Source organism: Chiroxiphia lanceolata, chromosome 1 (genome assembly GCF_009829145.1).
Source record: "Chiroxiphia lanceolata isolate bChiLan1 chromosome 1, bChiLan1.pri, whole genome shotgun sequence".
In the NCBI taxonomy this organism is placed as follows: Eukaryota; Metazoa; Chordata; class Aves; order Passeriformes; family Pipridae; genus Chiroxiphia; species Chiroxiphia lanceolata.
In genome coordinates, this window is record NC_045637.1 from 139,150,346 (window position 1) to 139,176,011 (window position 25,666).

The window sequence follows — 25,666 nt, forward strand, 5'->3', positions numbered from 1 at the left end:
CATTTTGGCTTTTTCCATGGTCAGTCATATTAGTGGGCCAATGAGAATTTAACAATAATTGCTTTACACACACTGCAGCTCTGAAACACGTAAAAAAAGATGTGCTTAGTATAAAGGGGCATCCAGTGCTTGGGAAAATCTGTACATTCAGTCCTGTATCCAGTCATTTCTTCAGAGTTAATCATAATCCCAGCCTCAAGAACTCTGAATATTTAACAGAACAAGAAACTTATCTACAGCAATTGCATTTCCTCTTACTTTCCTGTTTCAGTGGCAGGTACTTTTTTAAAATACTTCACACAGCTTTTAACTTTCTAGTTCTCAGCATATATTAACTTGACAAGCCTTTTCAACAGGTTTATTAATAGGAGGGTCCTTTCATGTGCACTGGAATCTTCTCCCTGCTGACATGTTTCAGTGAACCACTGTGCTCCCATTTCACAGAAAGAGGTTTAGAAACCACAACTCCAAAAGAACAATAAGGAGAGGTTAGCAGGGCCTTTGGGGAGGCAGACAGCAGGGACCATGAGCAGCATTTTCTTTCAAGTATTTGGTCTAAGATGTACCACTAACAGGATACTGGTTGACCAACTAAGGTTTTTAGTTCACTGGTTGCACTGAAGAACATGCTAGGTTGAATGCTCTGACACTTGTTTATGAAACATCTCAGATAGACATAGGACTACCAAAGCCCAACAATGATCTGACTGAATTTCAAGAAGAGTATATGACAGAATGACACTGGGTTTTTAACAACTCACTCAAGTCCATTTCAGAACAGCACTGTCATCATTCTCATCATCATGGCTAGGCTTTGGGAAGGAAGAAGACAGCACTGTAAGGGTGAAATAATTGACTCCTGTCCCTGCCTTCACTGGCACTAGTAAGACACACACCTGGTTATGCAACAAGTCACTTCTAGATTAAACACAACAGACATTTTTTGGCTGAGTTAGCATGCAATCAGCAAATGATCAGGTACAAGGCAGGCAGCACAGCAACTCTTTCCCCCCCAGAAGCAGACAGCCAGGGAGAAGCTTCAGCCAAGGGGATACAGGCTGGCACTGACAGGGATAGGCCTGTTCTTCCCTGTCATCTATTTCCATGTTCTCACTGCAACAACTCCAGCAATACTGCAGTCACAGTACAAGTTAGATCTGCTCACTCATGCTTGCCGGAAGGGGTTTAGCTTGAGCAGGTAATGGGCAGCATGTGAATCCTTCTGCCCCTCAACAGAGCACATGAAATTACATCCTGCAAGGGTATGAAAACAAATGAACTTACCACATATGTTGCAATGTTAAATAAAATACCACCACTCACATGGCTCTTCTAACTGGATTTACTTCAGAAATAGAATCCTTCCCTCTAACCCTCCCTCAACTGCGGCTTCAGATCTTGGAATCTTAAAAATTAATTCCTGCTTTAAACCAAATATGACTCTAGAATTTCTTGATACAGGAGCTATTTTATTTTGGACATGACCTTCATCACAAAGTGGCTTTCATAAATATTGGAAGAAAAAAGCCTTACCATTTTCTATCTTAATACTCAGAGAATTCAAAGAAATCAACATAAACTATCCAGCTCAATAATACAAGAGACACAATAATGCCTCCTCCAACACTGTCAGTCTTATATTTAAAAAAAAAGAAAGATTACCTGGGAGATATGGTTGATGGAAGACTCCATCCTCCGTAGCTGGGATGCTTGGATGTCCAGCAGTTGTAATACATTGTTGGCCAGTGCATTGATCTGATAAGCAACACTGGCTAGAGACTGAGTTGTGTAGGCTTTGGTCTCTTCTAATGCTTTCCTTTTATCTGGAGCCTGTAAAGCAAAAGAACAAGACATCTGGTTCAGGCCAGGAAAAGGGTGGGGGCAAAGGACAGGAACAAAAAATACAACCTATATTTAGAAGAATCTGTAATCAAGAAGATCTGACCGTGCAGTCAAAGTATTTAATCTGCATGTACATTTTAAAAATTCTCAGTCATATGGATAAGATAACGAATTTGAAAAATATTTAACCATAATAAAATTACATACCAAGAAACAATTCATTCAGTAGGAAAAACAACACTATCGTGATTTGTTGGAGTTGAGTTTCTACAGCCTGTCCAATCCTCCATTTCTCAAAAAGTCTCCAATTCCCAATGAAAATGCACTAAAATGCACCTTTTGCCTTCTCTTATGAAGTCATGCAGCCCAGGTCAATTGAGACCGAAAAATATTTTCCCACAGTTGGGTGCCCCTACTACACATGCCATCGACAAAGTCAACCCACCAGCTATGCTGGCTACTACTCCTACAATCCAAGAGAAGGCACGTAGAGCATCGGGATAGCATGGGCAGAGGCCTCCTGCATGCTGGAATATTTGTGAAATTATCCCTCCTCACACAAAACCTTAATAAACTTTCCTCGACAGCTGAGAAGATTCATCATTGACTGCAAAGACACATATTTTGAGATATCAGAAAGGAGCATAAGCTTCTTCCTAAAGGGCAAAAATATATGGAAAGGATCACACTCCCTCTGAAATCACACCTTGTTAAGGTAAAGTCCTCAATTTGTCCTGAGGCATTGCTCTCTAGTCAGAGGACAGTTTACTTTCCAAGATCAGCAACTGCTTACATAACTTGAATTGCATGGCCCAAGCAAGCCCCTTCTCTCTGGCAGGATGGGAGATACCACCACCACCTCCATGAGGAAAACACACATACACACAGAACACACTCTGAAGTGCTCCCTGTATCACACTTGAGGAGCTGGCAGTGGAGCTCTTTATCTGTTACCTAACCTGCAAACTGCAGCTATCCAGAATTCTCTTTTCTTCCATTTGTAGGAGAGGTACACTCCACAAAGAAGAGTTTGCAGTATGTAATGACTCAATGTTAGCATAGTTTCATCCCAATTTTATTTATTTGTTGAATAGACAGTTGATCTTAGCAAGCAAAAGAAAAGTTTCATAATAATAGCCCCTTCCAACTAGACTTCTATTTTTATTGTTGATTTCTCTGAATAACACTCAACACACATTGTATGCAAGAGTTACAATGTTAAGCACAAAGTAAGGAAACAAAGACATTCCATTAGCATTCAAGAGAGTCCTATGTTTTCCACTTTCCAGGCACTCATTCATTTTTAAATCCTGCCTCTCATTTTTAAGAAGAAAACCAGAAGGCTGTTCATATACATTATAAAAGTTGCATTGTGACCTAAATACTGCCACATATGCTGTGCTAGGCTATCTTTTAATTACAGAGTTTTTAAAACATGGGTGAATTCCTCCCCAATCATGGAATTTTGTTCATATTCATGACTAACATTCCTAGCAATGTTCTGACACTTATTAGAACACTTGGTTAATGCCACCCTTCAAATGGATTCATACACAGATGCCTTCCTACAATGTGAAGCAGCAAGAACAGTTCAATGCAATCTGTTGTCAAAAGGCAGAACAGCTATTGCATGTACTAAAGACATAGCACATAAACCTCTATTTTTTTTTAGTATTTCCAAATGCAAGCAGATACCTTTCACCTAAAAAAAGAGTATTGGTATTTCTAGCTGCCAGAAAACATTAGTAAAAGTCATTTTTCTTTTCTAGAAAAAAAATTTTGCTGGTGAAGAATCTGCAAGACAACTACTACTACAGGTTCAAGAAACAAATTTCCAAAAGCACCTTTCCAAAGAGGTATTTTAAACTTCAAATCACCACTATCAGTGACTTCTCAAAAATGCTGTCCTACTGAACTACAGACTAAAGAAAACAACTGATAATTTATACTTGAAGTTCCGTCACTATGGACAATGGTGAAAATGCAGGTAGCAGCCTCAGTGGTACCTGAAATAAAACGTTTACTGAACAAGACACAGCCAATAAAGCAGCAGTCAACACAAGTGTAACTTAAAGAGTGTAACATAAACTCAAGTGTAGCTCAAGTAAGCAGTTTTCTTATTACAAAGTTTCAACTAAATACTCTTAGACTAAACACTAACAGGTGACAAAGTCACAGCACCCAATTAATGAGTGTTGTCAAATGACAAGACTTCAACAAGTTTCTTTTAGTCTTTAATGACTGGTTGATCAAGTGCCTTGTCCTCATTTGTCTAAGCACCAAATGGTTTAGTTATTTGCTCAAAGTACTAGTTTGGCAGCAGGATTAAATTAACATAGTTGTGATGTGGAATGTATTTCACATCCCATAAAGAACTAGTTTAGAAACACTTTCAAACCTTGCAGATAATTCAGGCGACTTCAGTTTGCAGATTAACTGTTTAGATTAGAACTAACTTGACATATAGTCTTTTACATTTTTTAATTAGAACTGCTGGCATCCACAAGATAGAAGCTAAAAGCTTCACGGAGAGCAAAGGGGGGAGGGTAGAGGGAAAAGTCAAGAACTATGTGATAGCAACAGAAAGAAGATGGGAGTTCCAGTGTTCTTAAATTGTTACTTTCACCTCCCTTTTAAAGTAAAAACTAAGAGCAGTATAGAAGAAAATGCAGATGTTTACATTCCCTTAGATACTTTAGCTGTCATACATAAGCACCAGTTAGCTATTCATATTTTAAGAGAATGTGATACAAAGACTGTCAACTGACTTATTTTCCTAATGGTTCAGAATTACTTTAAGATCTCGTACTAGAAGTTTCAAATATACTGTTTTTTCTCCCGTTGTCCTTGATATAAATGGAAGTTTAAATGACCTATACTAGCAAAGTGGATGTTCTTATGTTCTTTAAATACAGATCACAGCTTTTCAAGTTTCCCTCCTGAAAGCTCCCACCTGTATCCTCAGTTGACCCCTAAAAGTCATGTTACTATGGTAAAATTGTTGTTTGAAATTGCTTTCACGTAACTAGGTTTAATACTGAGAAAAAAAGAGAAAACCTCTCCTATAATTCAAGCAGATACATAAAGAGACAGTTAAATTTGCATGGCACTCCACACTGCATATCATGTATTTTTGTCAAATTCAAACTTCAATTATAAAGCTTCCTTAAAAAGTTCTGCACCCAAGCAACTGCCACAGTAAAAGGAGTGAAGAAGCTCTTTTACTGAGTCTTCAGTTCAGTGACATGTCAAGGTCAAATGATCAAGGAACCTGTCCATCACTCTGCAGTTGATCTTTACAAGTCGCATTTTCTTCCCCTCTCCAAATTACCACCCACACAGGCACATTCCCACAACACTGTCTGTGCAGTGTTCAAGCCATCTCTCCTCCCAGCTTTCTCTCTCAGCTAATTCCCACCACCTTCCAGTTCATACAGCACATGTACAGGCTTCCTCCAAAAACTTCATCAGCTCACACTGCAAATCATCTTCAGAAGTCAAACTTTCTACTGCAAATGCACCAGCCCATACCCTCATTCCTGTTGTCCAACCTCTGTTTTCCCTTTTTGAACTTTTAGTTCAATTCACTGTGCTTGAAACTCCCTTTAAGACAAATTCCCCACCAGAAGAACTGAGTCCATTTGATAAAGGTGAAAAAGTAGCTCATCAGATCACACCAAGGCCGGCTGCCACAGCAGAAACAAATAAAAATAATGTCTCTTTAATATGTGGCATGTGTTGTTCTACATTTTTCTTCTTCAGCTGTTGGAATATGTACAAATTCAAGCACAGAAAAATTCATCCAGGTTGAACTACTAACAGAGAACTGCCCTAAAGCAGCCTAAAAATCCCTAAGCTAAACAGAGCTGTTAAGTATACCTCTTCAGATGTGCAGCAATCAAGCTACAGGGACAGCTTTACGCTCAGTTTTATAGCCTTTGCTCATGCACATTTAACAAATCCAACAGTGCAGTGCATCTGTGTTTGCTTCACAAGTAAACACAAGATAATGGTTCAGTTTTACATCTTGGTTCTCTTTTTAAAAAAAGAATTCCACCTATCATTAACTGATTAAAGAGAAAATCAGGATTACTACAATCAGTTGCAGATTTAGCAATCTCTGTCATGTATCAGCATTCACAGAATGCAACTATGCAAGAGTCATCAATACTTTCATCAGTATTCTCTTCTACCATTTATAGAATGTATACTTCCTGGTAAGACAAATACTACAGCTGAGGTTTCAAAGTTCTGCTTCCTTCACTAGAGTCTTGCCATTTTAGCTCAGATATCCAAATCAAGCCATGCAGCCAAAACTTTTAGCTTATGGGCTTACATTAGCTACAATCTACAGCACCTCATTTTCAAGTCAATTGGAAATACTTCTATAGAACTTCTATAGGTGAAGACGTACATTCAGGCAGTGGCTTGGAGACTCCTAGACGAGCATTTTAACCTCCCTGAGAACTAGCTGGGGACACTCCAAGGTAGAAGGAACGGATTTCTGAAAAGTGTTTTCCCCGCTCAGAAAACGGGAGCTAACTTCCCTTAAGAAAGAGCTTGTAACATTATGTGGAACTTCCAGATGCATCTATGAGTTTGAAGACACTGCTTCACTGATCTGATAAAGCTTTTAATAATTCCTAGCTAGTCTTAAGGGTTTATTTGTTAGTTCTGACTCCTAACAGCAAAAGGCTTGGGCATTTCTATACTATTCACAATGTATGTTCAGTTTAGACCAAGTATTCCACATTCAAGCTGCGTTAACATGTTTCAAAGGCCATACACACTAGATTAGATTTTTACCTCAGTAGGCAAAGTTAATTTAAGTTGAATATCATGAACTGTAAAGCCAGAGATCACTGTAAATAACCAAGGAGCTATGTACGGAAATAAGTGGGTAGCCCACGGATACAGGTTCCCCCATATCTGTAGTTCATACAGCTTGTTAGACTGCTTTGTAAACACACTGCACCATGGTAGACTTTTTGCCTGTTACCAGTAGTTATTACATCAGAGTATCAGTCATAAATGAAAGAAGAGAATCACACTGGCAAGTCACAGCAGCAAGTGCCACAAGTTTCTATATTCTGAAGAACTTTAAGGAGCAAACTATCTACCTGGAAGTCATCCAACTAGATCTGTGGTTATTACTAGCAGGTGCTCAGCACAGAGCATTCAGGATTTCTCTCATCATAGATAGAGCCTTAAGGGATGTATCATTGCAAAGTGGCAAGGGAAATTAAGGCTTCAAAATTTACAAATAGAGGTTGCTTACACTACATATGCCATGCAGGTAAAAAGAGAGCATCAGTCAGATGTGTCAATTGTCTCCTGGAACAGGTTTACTGTGGTCATCCTGTTGAAGAAATTCTCTCTGCAATGCACTAGACTAACATTTACTTCAAGGGGATGATGCACTGAGTACTTCCCAACATCCACAGAGCTATATTTGGCCTGGAATTTACCTGCCTACAAGTTATAGACTGTTCCTCGCTGATCAGCACCTCAATTCCCCTGTTGGAAAGTGAAATAAGCCATCAGGAGAATTAGCTCAGAAGTTTAAATTCAACCTTTGCCCAGCATACTAGGACAAGAGACATCCTCCCACAGCACAACAGATAAGACTTCAGAGGGCCACCAGACACTTCATCTACTGTCTTTCTTCAACATCAGCAGATCGGCCACTATCCCTATTCATGTTACTGGAACCACCCGCTCTGCCATTCATATCATCATTATTATTATCAATAAACACAACTGTGGGAAATTTAAAAAGCAAGCATTTACCTGGGGACAAAGAACAGGAAAGGACTTAGTCCAAGCACAGCCTGATAAAACGACAGGACCAACCAAGCCTCCATATGAAAGGGAACTAAAGCCAAAAACCCACATGTTCCAGATCACTGGTAAATCTCAACTAAAATTCTGCATCACAAAGATCAGTGTTACAATATTTGCAGTAGCAAAATGCTCCAGCATTTTACTGAACTGATTTTTGCCATAACTTGTCATTTTGTTGTACTTTTCTACCATTCCTGAATTTGTGAGTTAAAGCTCAAGACTTTAATTACCCAATAGCTTGTAAGCTGTTAATAGCAACATATTGCAGTCACTGAACATGACCACCTCCTGTCCAAGGCTTTCTCTCCAGGGGCCTGGCAGTCAATCCCTCACTGACAGTGAAAACAAGAAATAGAACAGACTATTCAACACACCTCTCTACACATAGTGATAGGTAGTGTCAAATAGAAATATCAAACCTCTCAACCACTTAAATAACATTGTTGCAGGAGAATGAAGGAATTTAAAGACAGAGGAGGCATAGAAGGACACCTAACCATTCAGAGCAGTTCTTAACCACAAGATCCCTCTCACTACGGTAACCCCAAAATTAAAATGAGGATGATTAAATTCTTTCAAGTTCATTCAGTAAACAGTAATTCTTCCCATCTACTAAGGTAGAAATCCTCAATAAACACAGCCAGGTTAGCATTTACAACTCAACCCAAGTAAATTTCCTTCCAGCATCCACAACAAAAAAAACCCATTGGTATGAAATAATACCACGTCTGTTGAGTTTCCCCAAGATAAGATGCTGTAACTCAGCTATACAAAACACAGAGGAACTGGGAGAACTTGAAATCTCTTCTCTCGAGGTACAGACCGTGCACAATAAAGCTGGCATTCACTCAAGGCACCAGAAGATGAGGTGATCACCATTACTACACCGCAGCCCACAAGCAAGATTTCAGCCTGTTTCTTTTCAGAAACACTATCTTGACAAAAATCATTGACTAGTCAGCTTCTTTATCTCAAAGGTCAAGACACATACTGAATTATTGTAGTTCAACAAAAACATAGGGCAGTGCAACCAGCACTGCCTGTAATTCGCAAACTCTGTTTCAGACAGGCCCTTCCCCCAAATCCTGTACATGCCAGACAATCAGCTAGAAGCAAATCCTTCATTTCCATCAATAATATTCCCCTGACCAGTCCTAAATAGCCCTGATAGCAAATTAGCATTTCTATGGGCTGAGACCAATTTAGTCAACCTCACTGTCCTTGCAGATTTTCTTTTATGTGAAAGTTGCTTTTCATTCTGTTGAGTAACCATAAACAGAAGAGTCTCAATTTTTTAATCATTATCTCTTTTGGGGAAGGTAGAGGGAGAAAAGCTTCTTCATTAAGGAGAGAAGTTTATTCCCAAGGATAGTTTAAGCGACATGTATATATCCTATATATATATATATATACACATACATACATATATATATATACACGCACATAAATATATGTGCTTTAAACAATAACTAGCTTTAAAAAAAAAAAAAAATCAACTTAGGAATTCCATTTTAATCCAGGCTGCAAACAGTATAGGAAGAAACAAAGCTATCCACTAGGAATGTGATTTCCAAAGCAATGCAGACTCTGACAGATGGAGCCTGGGAAGGTACACGCCAGCTGCTCTGTTAGGAGAATTTTCTGCCCAATGCAGTAAACAGTGTTCATGTTGGCTTTGGACTAAACCACTCCCTTTATTAAAAAAAACTAAGAAATTTACATATATATTGTTGAAAACACAATTTTCAGTTCTTTTGCCAAATCAAATAAAGGAGATGTCACAATAAACATATACATTGGCACAATACATTGTTACTGCCTGTTGTTTTAGTCTGTGCACACAATCATATTGGCATGCCACACTGAACTCAAATGACAGAACCAGACACGTCCATGTGCCATTTTCACACAATCTCGTACACACAAGACCGTAGATGCAGCGAGCGTAAGAAATTTGGTCCAAGTCTTATTTGCTGTGTTTTACACGATTTAGACAATACAAGCCTCAGGACAGAAACCTTCTTACTGTAAAGTAATGACAGTATGTCTTATGACATCAAACACTAATTTCTTCAGAGCTGACAAAAAGCAGGCTCTGACATCAGAGATACCAACCAGAGCTCCAAAGTAGTGGAGTCACCATCCCTGTAGGTATTTAAAAGACGTGTTGGATGTGGCACTTAGGGACATGATTTAGTGGTGGACTTGGCACTGTTGGGGTAACGGTTGGACTTGATGATCTTAAAAGTCTTCTCCAACCTAAACAATTCTGTCAGTCTGTAGTTCTAATGCCACCTTCAGACAGTCAGACAGAAAAAGAAAACCTGGGCACTTCCATAGCAGCCTTCCTCCTTCAACACTAAGAAAGCCACCCAAGGCTTTGGAGCATATGATTATTTTGGCACGCTAGACAGCAGATAATAGAATGTAAGTTCTCTAACTCCCTATTAGTTTCTTTATACACTGTATCTCAAATATTGATTTTTTTTTTCTGTTTTTAATAGGGTTTGAAATTAAAATGGTTTTCTGTTTACTTTCTTAAGTGACAGCACCACACACAAATTTTAGCTCATCTAGCAAGACATGCTCCCTGATACATCAGAGTTATTTTTCACTTCTTTTTTGGTGGGAGTAGGAAGGAGTCCCTTTAGCATATATTAGTTACCTTAATATCCTCCTTGTAATATAGTGGCAGGAATACAGAACCAAACTTGAGTTTCTCTAAGTGGAGAGAAAAATGGGAACTGGGCAGATTTTCATGTCATACAAACCTTTGAATCAAGGCAGCTCAGAGTAACCTGCTTTGGAGCAAAGCTTTTCAGCTCATACTGTGTGAAAAACTTTAATTTCATTATGTTGATAACAATGGTTATCAACATAACATAGTTGACACCTATGGATTTTGTTTACCTCTTCAGTTTACTCTCAAGGACTCATGAGTGCTCACATATAAGTTTTTTACTTCTGTTTTGGCAAACCAAACAAGGTCTAAGCCTGGAATTCTAAAACAAATCTATATGTGAAGACAAGTAACACGCTAAAATTCAATAGGCTTTCACAGGCAAGCTTCCAAGATTACCTTTTTCTTTTCAGATCCTCACTCTAGTCCTCCCTACCCTCTAGGCAGGCCTGAAGTCGTATCAGACAGCACTGAGCAAGCAAGGTTAAGACAACAAGATTTAGCACAAAGGATCAAATTACAGTGTCATCTCAGCATGTCCTGGTATCACACGTTATCACCGCAGATGTTTTAGTATTTAAAGGGTGGATACAAAGAAGATGGAGACTCCCTTTTTATAAGTTATTTCTGGGGAGATTCTGATTAGACACAATAGGAACATTTTTCACAATGAGTGCAACCAGTCAGTCACTGGAATTATCTCCTCAGGGAAGTGCTAGGCCATCTTGCCTAGATAATGCTTTTGCTAAGAAAGGGTGGAGGAGATGGTCCTTAAGGTCCCCTTCCAACCTGGTATTTTATGAGTCCGTGTCAACAGTGCTCTGAACGCAGACAATAGGGTAACCTCAACTGCTCTGTGCAAAACAGCCACATGGTAAACCTCAGCATCCAAAAAGGGGTTTGTCCAAAAGTAAGCAAGCTCAAAGCTACACTCTGCACGGCAACAGGTTTCTCCACAAGCAGATGTCAGAGATGTGACAGGACCAGGACAACAGGGACCAGGGAGGCAAGTGGGGAAAGAGCATAGAATGTCATTAACAGGCATGTCCAGCTCCAAAAGAATCTCAAGACACTAAAATGCAGAGCCAAGAGTTACACAGGCCTTCTGACATCCAGCAAATGTCTGGACTGCAAGCGTTCCTAATTCAGGAAGAGTACTCACATTTAAGAAAGTCACTTTCGACACACAGCTGCTATCCAGATTTTACAGTTCAGGGGGTTCCCAAACATCACAGTATTCTTAAAACAAAGAAGAAAACAATGGCCATTATAGGGTCAAATTCTCCACACAGCTGACTATTTAGTGTCTCAAAGATGAATACACTCACTCCAGCAGGAAACCATCACACATCTCACAACACCGGTGCAATGTACTTAAGACCAGAAACCAGTGGATCTCCACAGTTTTGTAGTAGTTTGTTTGCCAGCACAAGACATACTCTCACATAGCACACAGGCTATACAGTGATCTCATGGTAATAAAGCAATGGACTGCAATACAAGGAGTGATTGTTTTTACAAGAACTTGCATGTAAGTGGAGAAAAATCAACCTAATTTCTGTTTCTATCCGATCCCATAAACAGCTGCTAATATTGCTCAGAATTTTATATGCTCCTGGACCTGACTACAATTTTTATCTGATAGTGGCTGTAAGCACACTACATTCAGTTTATTTTTGAATAATTACTTTTTATTATGTTAAAATTTGATCTTATGGTTAGCAACAACTTTCCAAAACCTTATATGCAGAAGCTTATTTGAATACTGGGTTATTTCAACTGCAACAAGTAGGAAATTAGCTTCTCTAAAAACCACACACAACAGAACAAACAGATGGTTCAGGAGAATGGACAAGAGAAGGAGAAAGAGTACGGATGGTAGTCAATAATACCTCATTGTTTCTTCACACCGCCCCAAAAATGAATAGAAGAGTAGATTACCATAATATCACAGTGTTTTAAAATCATTTAGTTCTGGTTATTTCCACATCCAGCAACAGGTAAAACCTAACTTACAGAAACCAAGAGAAGAAAGCAAGAAAGTTCTTCAATAGAAGACCAAGTTCAGGAGTGAGGGAATTGCTTTGTTTTGGTTTTCTAAAGAAAGTCCTTGGTGAGACAATTGTTGTGGTGTTAGTACAGCAGTACTTTAAGTGAGTAACTTTTCCCAGAAATACAGCTGCAATGCCTCTGGCAGACACAGTTACAGCTAAGTTCTAATCAGTGTTGAAGTTCCACTGGTGTTTGTATGATGCCCTTTCCCATGATTTCAAAGACTGCTTCCCCTTCATGTACAATGTAGAAGAGGGTAGATTTAGGTAAATGCAGGAAGTGCAAAGAGTCATACAGATGACAGTAGAGTTTGCATTTTCATGCAACCAGATGCATAAGAATAGTCATATCCACATCAATCCCTGTCTCCCCCCTCCAATAGTAAAACACCTGAACTATTCCATTTCAGCACTTATCACAGAGCCACCAGGACAGCTTGCTATCTCATCTGTAATCAGCTTGACAGATGATGCCCTTATTACAGCTACAGAGGAGCTGTGTTTGGAGACACAGTCCTTCCACAAGAGCAACACATCAGCCACAGCTGTGTACCCACCCATACCCACACCGTCACCACATCTGCACATCCAGGAGGAGCTGGGTTAAAACACAGGGGAGGCCGAGGGAGGACACCTACAATCATGTAGCAGCACACGTGGGACAGTGTATCTGTCATATTCAACTGCTTCAAAGCTTGGGATGGCCTCTCTACACTGCAAGAGGCAGAAGTAGTAGTCCAAGCAAATTTTAAGCCCATTAAGTCTGCTGGCAAGGCTTAGCTACCAGAGATAAGATTCCTACTACATCTGCAAGCAAGTCCAGGACTGGAACAATTACATTTCATAAGCTCTGTTGAAAACTCTTTAATTTAAAACAGCAAAAAGTGGCTGTGTCAGGGAGAAAAAAAAAAAAGCAGCTATATCCTAAAAACATGCTCTCAGTTTTACCAAAGAATACACAGTATTTACATGTAAATTAACTCCTGCATGAATAGGGGGATAGAAATGGAAAAACTTTTTATACAAATCCAGTCTAAACACCAAAGATATATTCAAAGCAAAACTGAAGATCGGTCTTTTTGCCACCTCCCTTCCTAACCAGCTCTTAGGTTAGGATACTGCTTTTCACTTTCCTGCCTTGTTGTTTTTCAAAGGAAATTGTAAAGCAAAAAACCCAAACAAACCAACAGCAAATATGTTTCCAGTTCAGCAACTACAGAAATTAATTTTGCTAGTGACAAAAGGTGAATTTTCTTATCATCAAGGATGGCCACATTTTTACACCCGTTCCAGTTAATGATGATGTATTTTTCTTAACTTTCACAGTAGTTGTTTGCATTTAGTAATTTTCTGAGGAGGCAAGAAGCTTAAATGAGTGTCTTTGCTCATTATTTATGTTCTCCATTTGCATAACTCCTTCACAACTGCTCCATTAAACACCTCTTCCCCTCCAAGGCCAATTTTAAAAAGCCTCCTGCTTTATGAGACTGACAAGTATGACTCATAGTATTCCCCACATTCATTCCCCCAGGCATCGTGGGATGTTATTCAGCCAGTAAGTACCTGTTCCAGTTCATACTCCCCCACTCACACTGCTGCTGCAGTAACCCCTTACAGCAATCTGGGAAAAAAACTAAAGGTACCTCTCCAGCTCTCTGCTGTAGGTAAGAAACAAACAGTAAAAGTATTTGCTTTTAATGTTGTCCTTCTCAGCAGCAGAGGTAGCAAGAGAGTGGCTGAACACAGTGAAGGAGGGTTACACAGTCTCTCTCCCACTCCTCCTGTGCTTTTACTCCTACCAGAAACCTGGGAGTTTCTCAAGACCCCCAAATTGCTTTCCAATCATCCTTCAAACCATTTCAATTTTCTGTCAGGAAGGCAGAAAGTTCAACATAGATAATGCTTTATCTGCTCTTAAACCTCTTCCATGCCCAAGGAAGACACTCAAATTCCCCACACATCCCACATTCAGGACCAAAACCAGCAACATTTCTCCCCTCAACAGAGAAGTAGAAAACCAACAGGTACCGTATCCCTGCATACTTGGCTTCTATCCCCAGTAAACAAGCTTCTCTCATAATTACAAAAATACCTCCCTCGGTCTCCAAACAGTCAATATTCATTCACCACAGAGTACTGACAGGAGTTGATTTTACAGTTCTTGTTCCTGGACAGTAGGTTTTCAAAGAGGGAATGTATGCTAGAAAGTTTTCCACTGGCTGTTATCCTTCTCCACTGGTTAAAGGACAGACTGCTAAAGAGGAATGAAATGACACACCCACTACTGAAGTGATACAAGACTTCTTCCACAGTAAGCAGCAGTTGTATGAGCTCAAGCTTCAATTACATCTATGGCAACAACAATTTTCTCTAACATTCAAAGCTAAGGATACCTTATAAATTAGATTCAAGACCTGTAGCCAATTAAGACAAATCTCAGGACTACTGCAGCAACCAGACCATTTCAATGCTGGGTGAACATATGGTATGCTGCAGCAGGAAACACACCCACGGTATTTGAAGAGAGCCCTTGTAGAGCCAAGCACTTCCAAACCAGATGCACATTTTATCTAAGGCAGCTAAAGCCAGGAGTTTGAATCATAGAAACAATAGTTCCTCCCAGAGATTTAGAAATCCTGCGAGTCAGCCAGCAAATCAAAAGCTGAACAATCTCCAGTAAGATCTCCAAAGATCTTGCCAATGTTAAGTGCACTGATCCATCATTTCTCTACTTGTTAGTCTGATACTCTTTAGATCTCGACTAAAACATCATTCAGGCCACCTGCCATGAGGCTTCTAGTGGGAACCCTGGAGGTTACAATCATATTTTATAAAAATCTTCCAGGATCAGGTCCATCTCTACTTTGTTAATGCATACCTGTGTCTTAACAGGTATGTTAAGAGAACACCATTCCTCCCTTCCTCCTGACACATACACTTTCCCTCACTGTTAAGAGAACCAAAGACCTTCAAGTAGAGAAGTTTTATTAAGCCCTTTCCACTCCTTGGTCTCAGAACAACAAAAGGACCAGCTTCCCGAACAAGACAAATTTCTTATAAAGGACAGGCCTAGCTGCATATATCAGAGGCCTCCTAAGAGTTTTACTATTAGGGAGAATCATGTCAGTCCCATTCCACATCACGTCTTCCCAGCTGCCTTCTATTTCCTCTGTATCCTGCTCATCCTGGCTTTCTCAGGTAGTTACAGACCACGATAGAGCCAAGGCTTTAGTCTCAACTCTGTGCCAATAAAGATAATCTAAAAAAGAAATGCATATAAACGTTTCCAGTAGCAGCAAGTTTCAAATTATTCAAACCCATGCTAGTAGAAGCTATTTGTCTGAAAGACATCACAAAAAACAGCTGCATAATTTAAGCTGCAAGGCAGTAAAACATGCAGCTAAATAATAGAAAGATATTAATTAAAAGAAACAGGCAGGGCACAATAGGTTTTCAGAGGAGATCTGAAATGAGACTGAAAGTAAACAATGTAGAGAGAAAGTAGGTGAGAGTTTCAGAGGCAGAAGCTGTGATGAGAGCACTCTTGCGTCAATGGCAGCAGAACCAAAAGTCCACAGTATTTGGCAGCAGAAGAAGAGTAAATGAGACAACAGGTCTAACAAGTAATCTCAGCAAGCAAGCAGAGAGGAGACTTGAGCTGTGAGAGGGAAATCAGCAAATTCATATTAAGATCACAGGCTAGGAGAAGCTCATGGAAAGAGAGAAATGTCACTAGTAACATTTAGTGACATCAGAGCAACTAACATTACTAGGTATATGAATGTGAAAAGACAAGCCATGGCATTCTGCAGCTACTTAGATGTTCATGCATTAACCTGATGCACCTGCCTGGACACCCTGTTCTTCTCTTGTCTCTTTGTTCTATGCAGACCTTTTCTTATCATAGGCTCCAGAAAACACACAATCACTGCATAGGGACCACAACTCAAGTATTAACTTGTAGCACACCTACTACAATAAAGTCAAATAAGATGCTCAGCTGACAATGATTGCCGTGGGACAAATACTGGTTGGTGGATTAACTGATCGCAAAGTACAACATGGAGATCAGAGAATGAAAGTAAAGATACGCATCTGGTGAAAGATTAGCTGGGGAAAAAAAGCCAACAAAAAACTCCACCCTTGGCTGATAAAGTATAGCTCTGAAAAAGTATAATCATGTGAAACACTTCTGTGAGAGTAGCCAGCAGAGTCTACACTTCAATTCTTTTCCAAGGATTGTTATGCTTCAAGCAGTAAACAAACAATGTTTTTTCTTGAACTATTTATAGCCTTAAGACCACCCAGTAAAAACATTACACTCAACTCTAAGGATGTCAAACCAACATTTGTTTTAGTAAGACTCCTCTGCACGAGTTCTGAGAGGCCTTCCTGCTTTCTTAACAAAACTAAGAACAGTACCACATTTTACTCCTATTTCTCTTGGATGCTACAATAAAATTAGGATAGTGAGGCAGAATATCTTCCCCATGAATTCTTTAACTGTACATCACTGCAGTATCTGAGCTTCCTCACACATGGAGCAGAGTGCTTGCACTTTAACTTTTGCCATATAAAGAATACACAGAATGTATTACTTTGGGCTCTTCAAAGAGGGGAGGAAAAAGAAAGAGGGAGGGATGACCTATCACAAATATATCTGCTATCTTAACATAAGAAACATTAGGAACACAAGAAAGATATATTTCATCACACAAGAGACAACCTTTAGTGTTCTTTTAGCATATTCTGTGATGTCGAAAGATAAAGTATGGCACACATTACCTGTGGAGGTTATGAAGAGACCTCACCATAGGAGAGGCCCAGTACAAGAGAAGTTTTGATTTTGAGATACTTTTTCAGTTTGCCAAACTCAGCACCTACTAAACATATTAGATCTGGAACCTTCAACAAGACTATTATTAAAAATAAAGTCTCCTGGTAAGCAGTCAATCTTTTTCAGAGTTAAACTAACTTGCTTTGTCAGCTTAGCCAGCAGGTTACCTACCAATTTCATCTCACCTCAACACAGGATGCTGATTTTTACAAGTTGTACCTGAAAATGCTACACCCATATTTTACTCCAAGTTGAAATTCTCATGCAGGGTTCCCCTTCCCCCCCTTTTCTAAAATATCAGCATCACAGTAACAAATATATGCTCTACAAAGCATGCATGGTTCCTGTTAACAGCATTAAGGGCTTGCATAAGTAATGAGCAATGCTATTCGCATAGTCTCAAGCAAAGGTGGCACCTACACTCCTGTTACTTAACCCAAGGAAAATAACACATTCCCTCTAATATCAAGAAGAGGAGTTTAGTTCTGCTTTCATCTGCTATACAATAAACTGATTCCTCAAAGAGCCCACCTGTTAGAAATGCTTTATCTTCTATTTCAATACCTGGCACTAAATCTATGAAACACTTGACTGAGCACCTCCAGTGCTGTCAGAAGGACACACTGACAGGCTAAAGGCGCAGGAGGAAAGGCACCTGCAGATACCATCTTGCTCTGTTCAGGAGCACATCATGACCTGTTCTTTGCAGCACCCTGAACTTGGCCCTTGAGAGCGCTGTACAAAGCAGCAAAGGGCTATTTCTGCAACCCACAGGAGACATGAAGCCTCTGCGGAAGCTGCCTCATCAGGAAGGTCAGGAAAAGGGAGGAACCATGCTGAGGCACAGTATCTACTATTACAAATTCAGCAGTTATTTCCCTTTACTTAGGGGTGGAGGGAAGGGAAGATCTCTGTGACCAAGCCCACCCCTTTTGTCACCAGTGCTCAGAATCAGGATGGGGTGGAAGGAATAGCATGAGAGGAAGACCGCTCCAGGTAACACAAATACTAAAGAGAGTAAGAACACTTGGGTAATTATGAACAAGCCTGGACACCGAGTAACTGACAGCCCACAAGTAATTTCCCACTACGCAACAACAAATAAAAACCACACTATGCCTTCTTAGGCTCCAAGTCACTAAAAAGGAACTGAACACAGGCACTGAAGAGAGCAAGATACCCTCTTACCCCTCAAGGACGTCTTGCTATACCAGAACTGACACTGTCCACACAGATGCCACCCCACTGTTCTGTAGATAAGCAAGATTTCAGTCATCAGAAATGTCAAACACAGACTGCTTTCACTCATGAGAAACAGAGCGGCATCTTCTAGTGCCTCTGCCAAGACCCACCAACACACAGACAAACAGTACTGTGAGCATTATGTAACTCCAGAAGTTTGCAAAGCCAAAAACTAGAACCTCAAGGTTCTTATGAGAGGAGATACATAAAATTCTTGAAAAGCAATTGCTGCTAATGAGTTCAATGATGGTTTCAGGCACATATTTTCCCAAGGGAGTCATTGCACTGCCTCTGTGGATATTGTCTCCATGTTTCTGTGGATACGCACTTCTTGCTGTGTTGTAGCATAACAGAGGCAATTTGGAGAGGGGTGGGGTGGCATAGGGAACCCTTGTGAACAGCACTGAAGTCCACACAATCAGGTTCTGTTCCCAAATCCGACAGCATGTCCCTATATGACCTTCCGAGTCAGTTATAAATTCCATTACTCCATTTATGCTTCTACAAGACAAAGCCAGTTCAAAATGCTAAGCAAAGATATTGGAAAGTTGCATCAGTTCTTTTGTTCCAGAGTTAGGATTTGGGGTTTTTTCCTGTTAAACTTCAATCAGATAGTTACTGGAACTTTGCCCTCAGAGGTACAACACTTTCTACTTGTACTCAGCCTCTTCCTGTACTCTTACCTTCATTACGATGGGATCTACTTTATGAGATCTTCCCAAGGCCAATCTGTTTTCTCTTTACCATAAGAGCTACTTACTGCATCAACTCCCAGAGAATCAGAGGGAATTAAGTATTAGACTGTTGCCTCTCTTATTCATGCTTCTTTCTTCCTTCCAACAATTCCACAGGGCTGGGCACAGCAAGCGCAGCACAGGGAACAAAGATCACACTTAGCATACACTGACCACAGACAACCTGCAAGCTTCTTCCTTCCGACATGTGCACAAACAGAACGGAGCGGACAGTGCTTCCCTTGTGGGAGAAAGAATACACACCTGTAAAAGCTTATCCCAATCCACTTTACTCCGCCTGATAAAGGTAACACAGCGCTGACATAACAATCTGTGGTAATACTAGTGAAAAATGGAACAGAAATAGTAGCCAACATCTTGCTGGCTTCTTAAACCAAATGTAACAAAAATAATGGAAACGTCAAATTTGGAAAAGCTCATCTCATGTCATCTACCTCCTTTGGACACAAACCAGACATACAACACTCTAGGATCCATTTCCTGTATATGCAGGGTAATCACTTGCTGATTCAGTAAAGTTATACTATTGCCTTATTGCTCCTTTTGAGCTAAATATAAAGTTGTATTTTCCAAAATACAGACAACACACTTGCCTAGGCACAGAAGACCTACACAAGGCACAGAAAAACTACAAGTCTAACCCACCAGCCTAACCCTGTACCTGTACTATCATTTTTAGAAAAAGCTACACATAAAACAGCCAGTGCCTTTTATACTGCTGGCAAAAATTTGTTTAAACTACCTTAAAAAAGAAAAGCATTTGAAAGTACAGCCTAACATCTTTTCTTAAAGAATATTATTTAAACCTACGAAGCATAATGGATGACATGCTCATATTTTATGTCATCGCTCTGAAGTTCTCTAATTTTGAACTATATTTGGTGTTACAGCAAGTGAACTAGCTTAATTTGCTTTTTTTTGTAAAATGTTCCAAATTGAGCAACAAAACCAGGGGAAGAGAAAAAAAATCACTGCATTTACTCTCAATACAAACTAATTAACCTATGAATATAAAAGCATGTAAGTTCTCACAGCACATAAAGGATTTGTATTAGTGACAATTTAAGAAGTTTATCCTTTTAGAGCAGGTCATTTCCTGAATTAGACATTCTGAGTGAACTTCTTTGTACTGAACTAATCTAAGCCACTTTCCAGGCACCAGGCAATGAAATCAAGTGTCAGACCAGTTACCAACATTTGAAGAAATTCCACAGAAAAAGGTATTTCTTGTCGAATACGTGCTATCTACTGTATAGGAAGTGTAGGATATTCAATTTTTCAAACAAAGAATTCCTCCATGCGTCTTGCATTTATGAAACTTCTTGCATGCAGCACTTCTGCTCAACCTCCTACATTTTTTTCTCTACTGACTGGAAAGATACTTCAAATTTCTTGCAATAGCAGACAAACAAATCTGTCCCTGGATTTGTCCATTTTACCCAGAGCAGCTTGTTAATTCACCGTTCAGTTTCCACATATCAGTCAGAAGCTACAGAAGGAAATACCATGACAACAAAAAACCACATATTTAGGTAACACAGCACTTACTTCCTTAAAAGGTCTTTTATTTATTTATTTTCATAAAGCTGCTAAATGTACCCACTTCAGACCATCAAGCTCAGAATTTACACAAGTAGTGTAAGCTATTCACTTAAAGGTTCTCACAATCATATTAAAATTATACTTGATCTTAAAAACAAAAAATTGCAAATGGATCTTCAAGTGGTCTAGAAGCAAAGAGACTGATGAAAATCATGTATCTGCATATGCATAAACAAGGATAAAGAAACACCTGATTTAGACAGTAGGAGAGAGTTGTAAGCAGCATTTTTTGAACAGAGAGGCCTCTCTGGGCTACACCAGTCAACTGTAGTTATTCAAAAGAAAGTCATCAGTGCAATAACACTGCAGATGCTGGTTTCCTGCATCATTCTAATGCTTCACAAGCTAATTATTGTTAATAAGTTTGTTAAAACATGAAAATAATTCAATATAGCCAGAAAACTGACTGGAGAATCTCTACGGAAGTTAATACCTTTCAGCTGATCATAACTAGAACTGCAAGTGTTTTAACTTCTTGTTATTTCTGTATTAGTTCTGATCTAGTTCATTCAGTCTAGGATACTGATGAAACTCCTCACTAGTACCTTCAACTTTATGTTACAGATTTTCAGATAACCTTTCAGTTACAAACACACCAAAAGGGACTAGTCCAAGAATATATCTGCAGGCAAAAGGATCTGGGGAAGGCATTAGCTATGGGAACTTATATTTTGAAAATATTAAAAAAAATTATTATATCTATATTTAAGAAAAATTACTTCAGGAGACAAAATGCTTCCAGTTAAAGATTCAAGGTTCAAAACTTCCTCTTAAAACTGTTCAGAGTTTAAATCTCTGATCTAAAAGAAAATAGGAATCTAATTTTCTATCTGATTGTTACTGAAGCTTCCAACCAGAAACATTGCAGATTTTAAATCTTGTCACAGATTAGATACTTAATGTCTTTTTCCTTCTATTCAAAGCCAAAATCACCACCAAAAAAATCCCTCACGACGTACTTCAATTACTACTTCTATATTTGGTTTCCTTTCCTTTTTTTTTTCCTCTCTCTCTCTCCCCCATCCCCCCCAGACTGCCACCATCCTGTACTGTACTTTCAGCACTGCAGCTCTTCCTTAGAAACTTATTTGCTCTGTTTCTCCCAAATTGTTTTCCCTTCCTAACAGATAAACATTCTAGATAACCAAAATACACACGATTTGAATCATAAACTGTGTTACTGGCTGGCATTCCGATATTGTCACAATGTGCCTTAGCAAGAAACTGCTTCCTGCTTTTCTAAGAACAGCAGTTTTCTGCTTGAGAGTCCCAAATGCTGTCATCTTTCCTAAATGCTTCAGTAAAAGGATGCTTTCTGTCCCTAAAGCTAGATTCACCATTTGGGAGCCAAGTTCCCATCAGGTGAGTTTTTTCCCCCATTCTTCCTCTTTTTTTTTTTTTTTTTTGAGGAATCTTTAAAGACATTGAAGGAAAACTTCCTTCAAAAATCAGCATGACTGGAATTTTACCAGAATAATTCTCAGACTGAGTAAAAGAGACAAAATTCCTATATTTTTAAATAAAAAAAAAACCAGCTATACCTTGAATACAGCAATATTTGGGGTGGTAAATTACTTTCCTCCTTAAGTCAGCAAAGAATACAAACCATAAGGCTGAGAACATCGTTCTGTCTGCTACTACAATTACTACAAATTGTTAGTGCCAGCACTCAGAGTAGTCAGACAAACCTGTTCCACCTCAATGGCACAATGCAGAGTGAGTGACAGCACACAGTAATTTTTCCTACTAGGGAGCACATAGCCTTTCCCACAGAAAAAAAGAGAAAGCGCTCTAAATTCCAAGCTACTCAATTTCAAAGAGGCCGAAGTGATTAAGCTAGATAAGTTACAATATGTAGCCACTTATGAAGTATTTTAACATTCACTTCAGGGCCAGGTTCTTTGTTCCGGTCTGTCTTTTTTATTAAATGCTGAATTACATTAAACACATACATTTTATATTATGTGCATGGTAAGCCTCTTCCTCTCCTTTTCTCCCTTGCCATCCCACAATACACATACTCTCAAATCTCATAACCCAGTGCCCTGTGTCATACTGCCTAATCCGGCAGTGGCCCCACCACAGGCACTGGCAGTATAATCTGTTCAGTAGTCCAACTGGACAGCAGATGGCTTTGCATCAAGTGCTGATTAAAAAACCCACCTCCACCAAACATCAAAAAATATGTAATTTTATCAATATATTTACCATTTTAACTGAGCAAATGTACAATACGTGTAAAATACAAGTGAGGTATGCATTTTCCAAAGCCACTGCGCAAGTCTGCATTAGGAATTTTAGAATTCCAGCTTCCTTTCAAGAGGGGTAAACACAGCTGTACACAGATAAAACAGACCACATCAATCCCACATCCAGCTGACCTTGATACTTGAGGTGAAAACGAGCTACCAAATTAAATAAAAAAAAAAAAAAAAAGGGAAAAAGAAAAGCCACTCCAAATGACCGGATGGGAACTTGCTCAAGTGGTGGGGTATTTTGGTTTATTTTCTGGAAGAAAGAAAAGTTTTATGACTGAAGAAAATGTTGTAACTGAAGATTCTCTGTAACTTTCTGACACAGGGAAAAAGTCAGGAGCAGGAGACAGGTCAAAACTTGTGCCGCAATTACCATAGCCATGTATTTGTCATATTTCCCATGAGTAAAACCAAATGAACCTCGCCTCTAAGAAGCATTTATATCAGCAGCTTTCTTTGGGTGGAGCAAACAACTCGGAAGCATAAATAGACATTAACTCACACTACCTCACATACCACAAAAAAAAATCCAAAAATTTGAAAATACGGCTTGTTAGAACAGTTTTAATCCAAATATCTCTTTTTTTAAAAAAAATCACTTCATATTATTAAAACTGTGTTTCCATATTTGCTGCTCCATTTAACAGTAAAATAGTTTACCAGCAATGATGGATAACAGACTTTAATAACCTATACTAAATACTCATCACAGGTGATCTAGTATTAGATTCAAAAAGTTCACTTTACAAGCTGTCTAGTAAGTCAAGTCGTGTTTATTTGCCTTTCGTCTTCAATATTTTTTACTAAAAAAAAAAAGTTGCATTTCAGCCCCTCTGGATGGGTCTGTATCCACATCAGTATGACCAAATATGCAGACTTACAGAGTCATGTGATGTAAATCCTGAAAAAATAATAATAGTAAATTGTGCTTAAAGTAGCTTCATAAAAATAGACTCAAAGCAAGGCCAAGAACCACTGGCAATCTAGGGGAGGGAAAAAAATCCACACCGACCGGTTGAGAGACGCTACAACCAATAGAGCCTCTTCCAGCACCAGAGCCCCGGTCTGCAATCACTGTTGAAGGGTGTTTGAGTCGGGCAGCCTGTGAGAGGCACAGATTGCCATTTTGAAACACCGCCTCACGCTCACACGGCAGTGCCAGCGCACGGGCAGCCTCCTGCCCCCGCACGCCGCTCCTGGCCGCGATGCGGACCCGCAGCACCGCGGCTCGCTCGGCCCCGCCGGGACCCGCACGCCGAGGAGGACCCGGCGCGGCTCCCACCGCGGATCGCCCCGCGGCCGAGCTCCGTGATGTCACCCGTGTGCGGGGCCCCTTCCGCGCCCCCGCGCCGCTGCGGTGGCGGCCCCGCGCTGCCGGCGCGGCCCCGGCGGAGCGCGGTGCGGGGCCGCCCGGCACCCGCGCCCCACGTGCGGCGCACCCGCCCCGGCCGCCGCCCCGGGGCCCGCCGGCTCCCCAAGAGGGAGCCCCGCCGCCGGGAAGCCGGGGGGAAACCCAGGATACCGCGGCTGAGCCGCCCAGACAGAGAGGTTCGGGGGCCCCCGCGCCTCACTCACTCCCCACCCCAGCCCTGGGAGGTCTCCGGGATGTGACTCATGATAAACAAATACAGAGGGGGAAGGAAGAAAAAAAAAAAAAAGGAGGGGGGGGGGAAAGACACACCCTCGGAGTCGGACTGACATAATAACCCCCTCCCTTCCCCTCTGGAGAGGGGGGAGGGAAGCCTGGCCCTTCAGCTGGGAAAGTTGAAAGAAAAGGCAAACGCTGGGGACCGGCTGCGGGGCGGGAGCCGCTGCGGGGGCAGCCAAGCGCCGCTGCCCCTCGGGCGGCTCCGGCCCCGCCGCCCGCTCCGGAGAGCCGAGCCCAGCCGAGCCCTGCCGGCGGCCCCCGGTGCGCTGCCCCCCCGCCCCTCACCTGGATGTAGTTGTTTTCGCAGTAGTCGGCGACTCGAGTGAGGTTCTGGTAGCTCTCGAGCAGAGCCCGCTTGCCAGAAGGGATTTCCTCCTCTAGCAACATCTGCAACTCTGCCATTTTCCACCCCTCCGCATCGCTTCCTCTTGCATTAAAGAGACAGCAGCAGCGCCGGGCTCGCAACCCGCCTGGTATTGTGGGATTCCTCCTCGCCTCGCTTTCGTGAACGCTCGTTTTCCCCACCCATCCTTCCCCCTCCGAGGGGAGTGGAAAGAAAAAAAAAAAGGAAGAGGGAAAAACCCGCCCCCGCTGTGCAGAGGCAGTCGGGAGCTGTAGGCAGAGCCGGCCGCATGCGCGGGCATCGCTCATGGCCACCGCCCGCGGAGATGGCGGAGCCGAGCTCGTAATTCACCGGGTAGCCTGGCCCTTGGGGTGGGAGGGCGGCAGCGGGGCTGGCGGTCCGTTCCTCTGGATACCCAGAGACCGGGGGAGACCGTGGTGTCCCTCTGGGTGCCCAGAGGCACCCAGAGAAGGACCCTGGGAAGAGATCCTGGGAAGGACCCTCGTGTCCTTCCCTCACCCCCCTCAGAAAAGCCCCAGCCCCAAGCATCTCTCTGCAGGAGAGACC

At 40.9% G+C, this 25,666-nt stretch overlaps 1 protein-coding gene across 12 annotated transcripts in view; it reads right to left on the reverse strand.

The window, feature by feature from the left end:
- Window positions 1-25,304, reverse strand: part of ABI1 (abl interactor 1) — a 78,158-nt gene extending 52,854 nt beyond the window's left edge. For 8 of the 12 annotated variants that reach the window (XM_032711197.1, XM_032711151.1, XM_032711120.1 and 5 more), the window contains exons 1-2: window positions 25,042-25,290; window positions 1,663-1,830 (exon numbers count right to left, since the gene is read on the reverse strand). In XM_032711197.1, the coding sequence (XP_032567088.1) occupies window positions 1,663-1,830; window positions 25,042-25,158 (285 nt within the window). In that variant the 5' untranslated portion in view covers window positions 25,159-25,290. Of the gene's footprint in view, window positions 1-1,662; window positions 1,831-25,041 lie in introns of all 12 variants that reach the window. The other 4 variants (XM_032711213.1, XM_032711204.1, XM_032711145.1 and 1 more) reach the window with 3 other exon arrangements.
- Window positions 25,305-25,666: the final 362 nt, after the last annotated feature.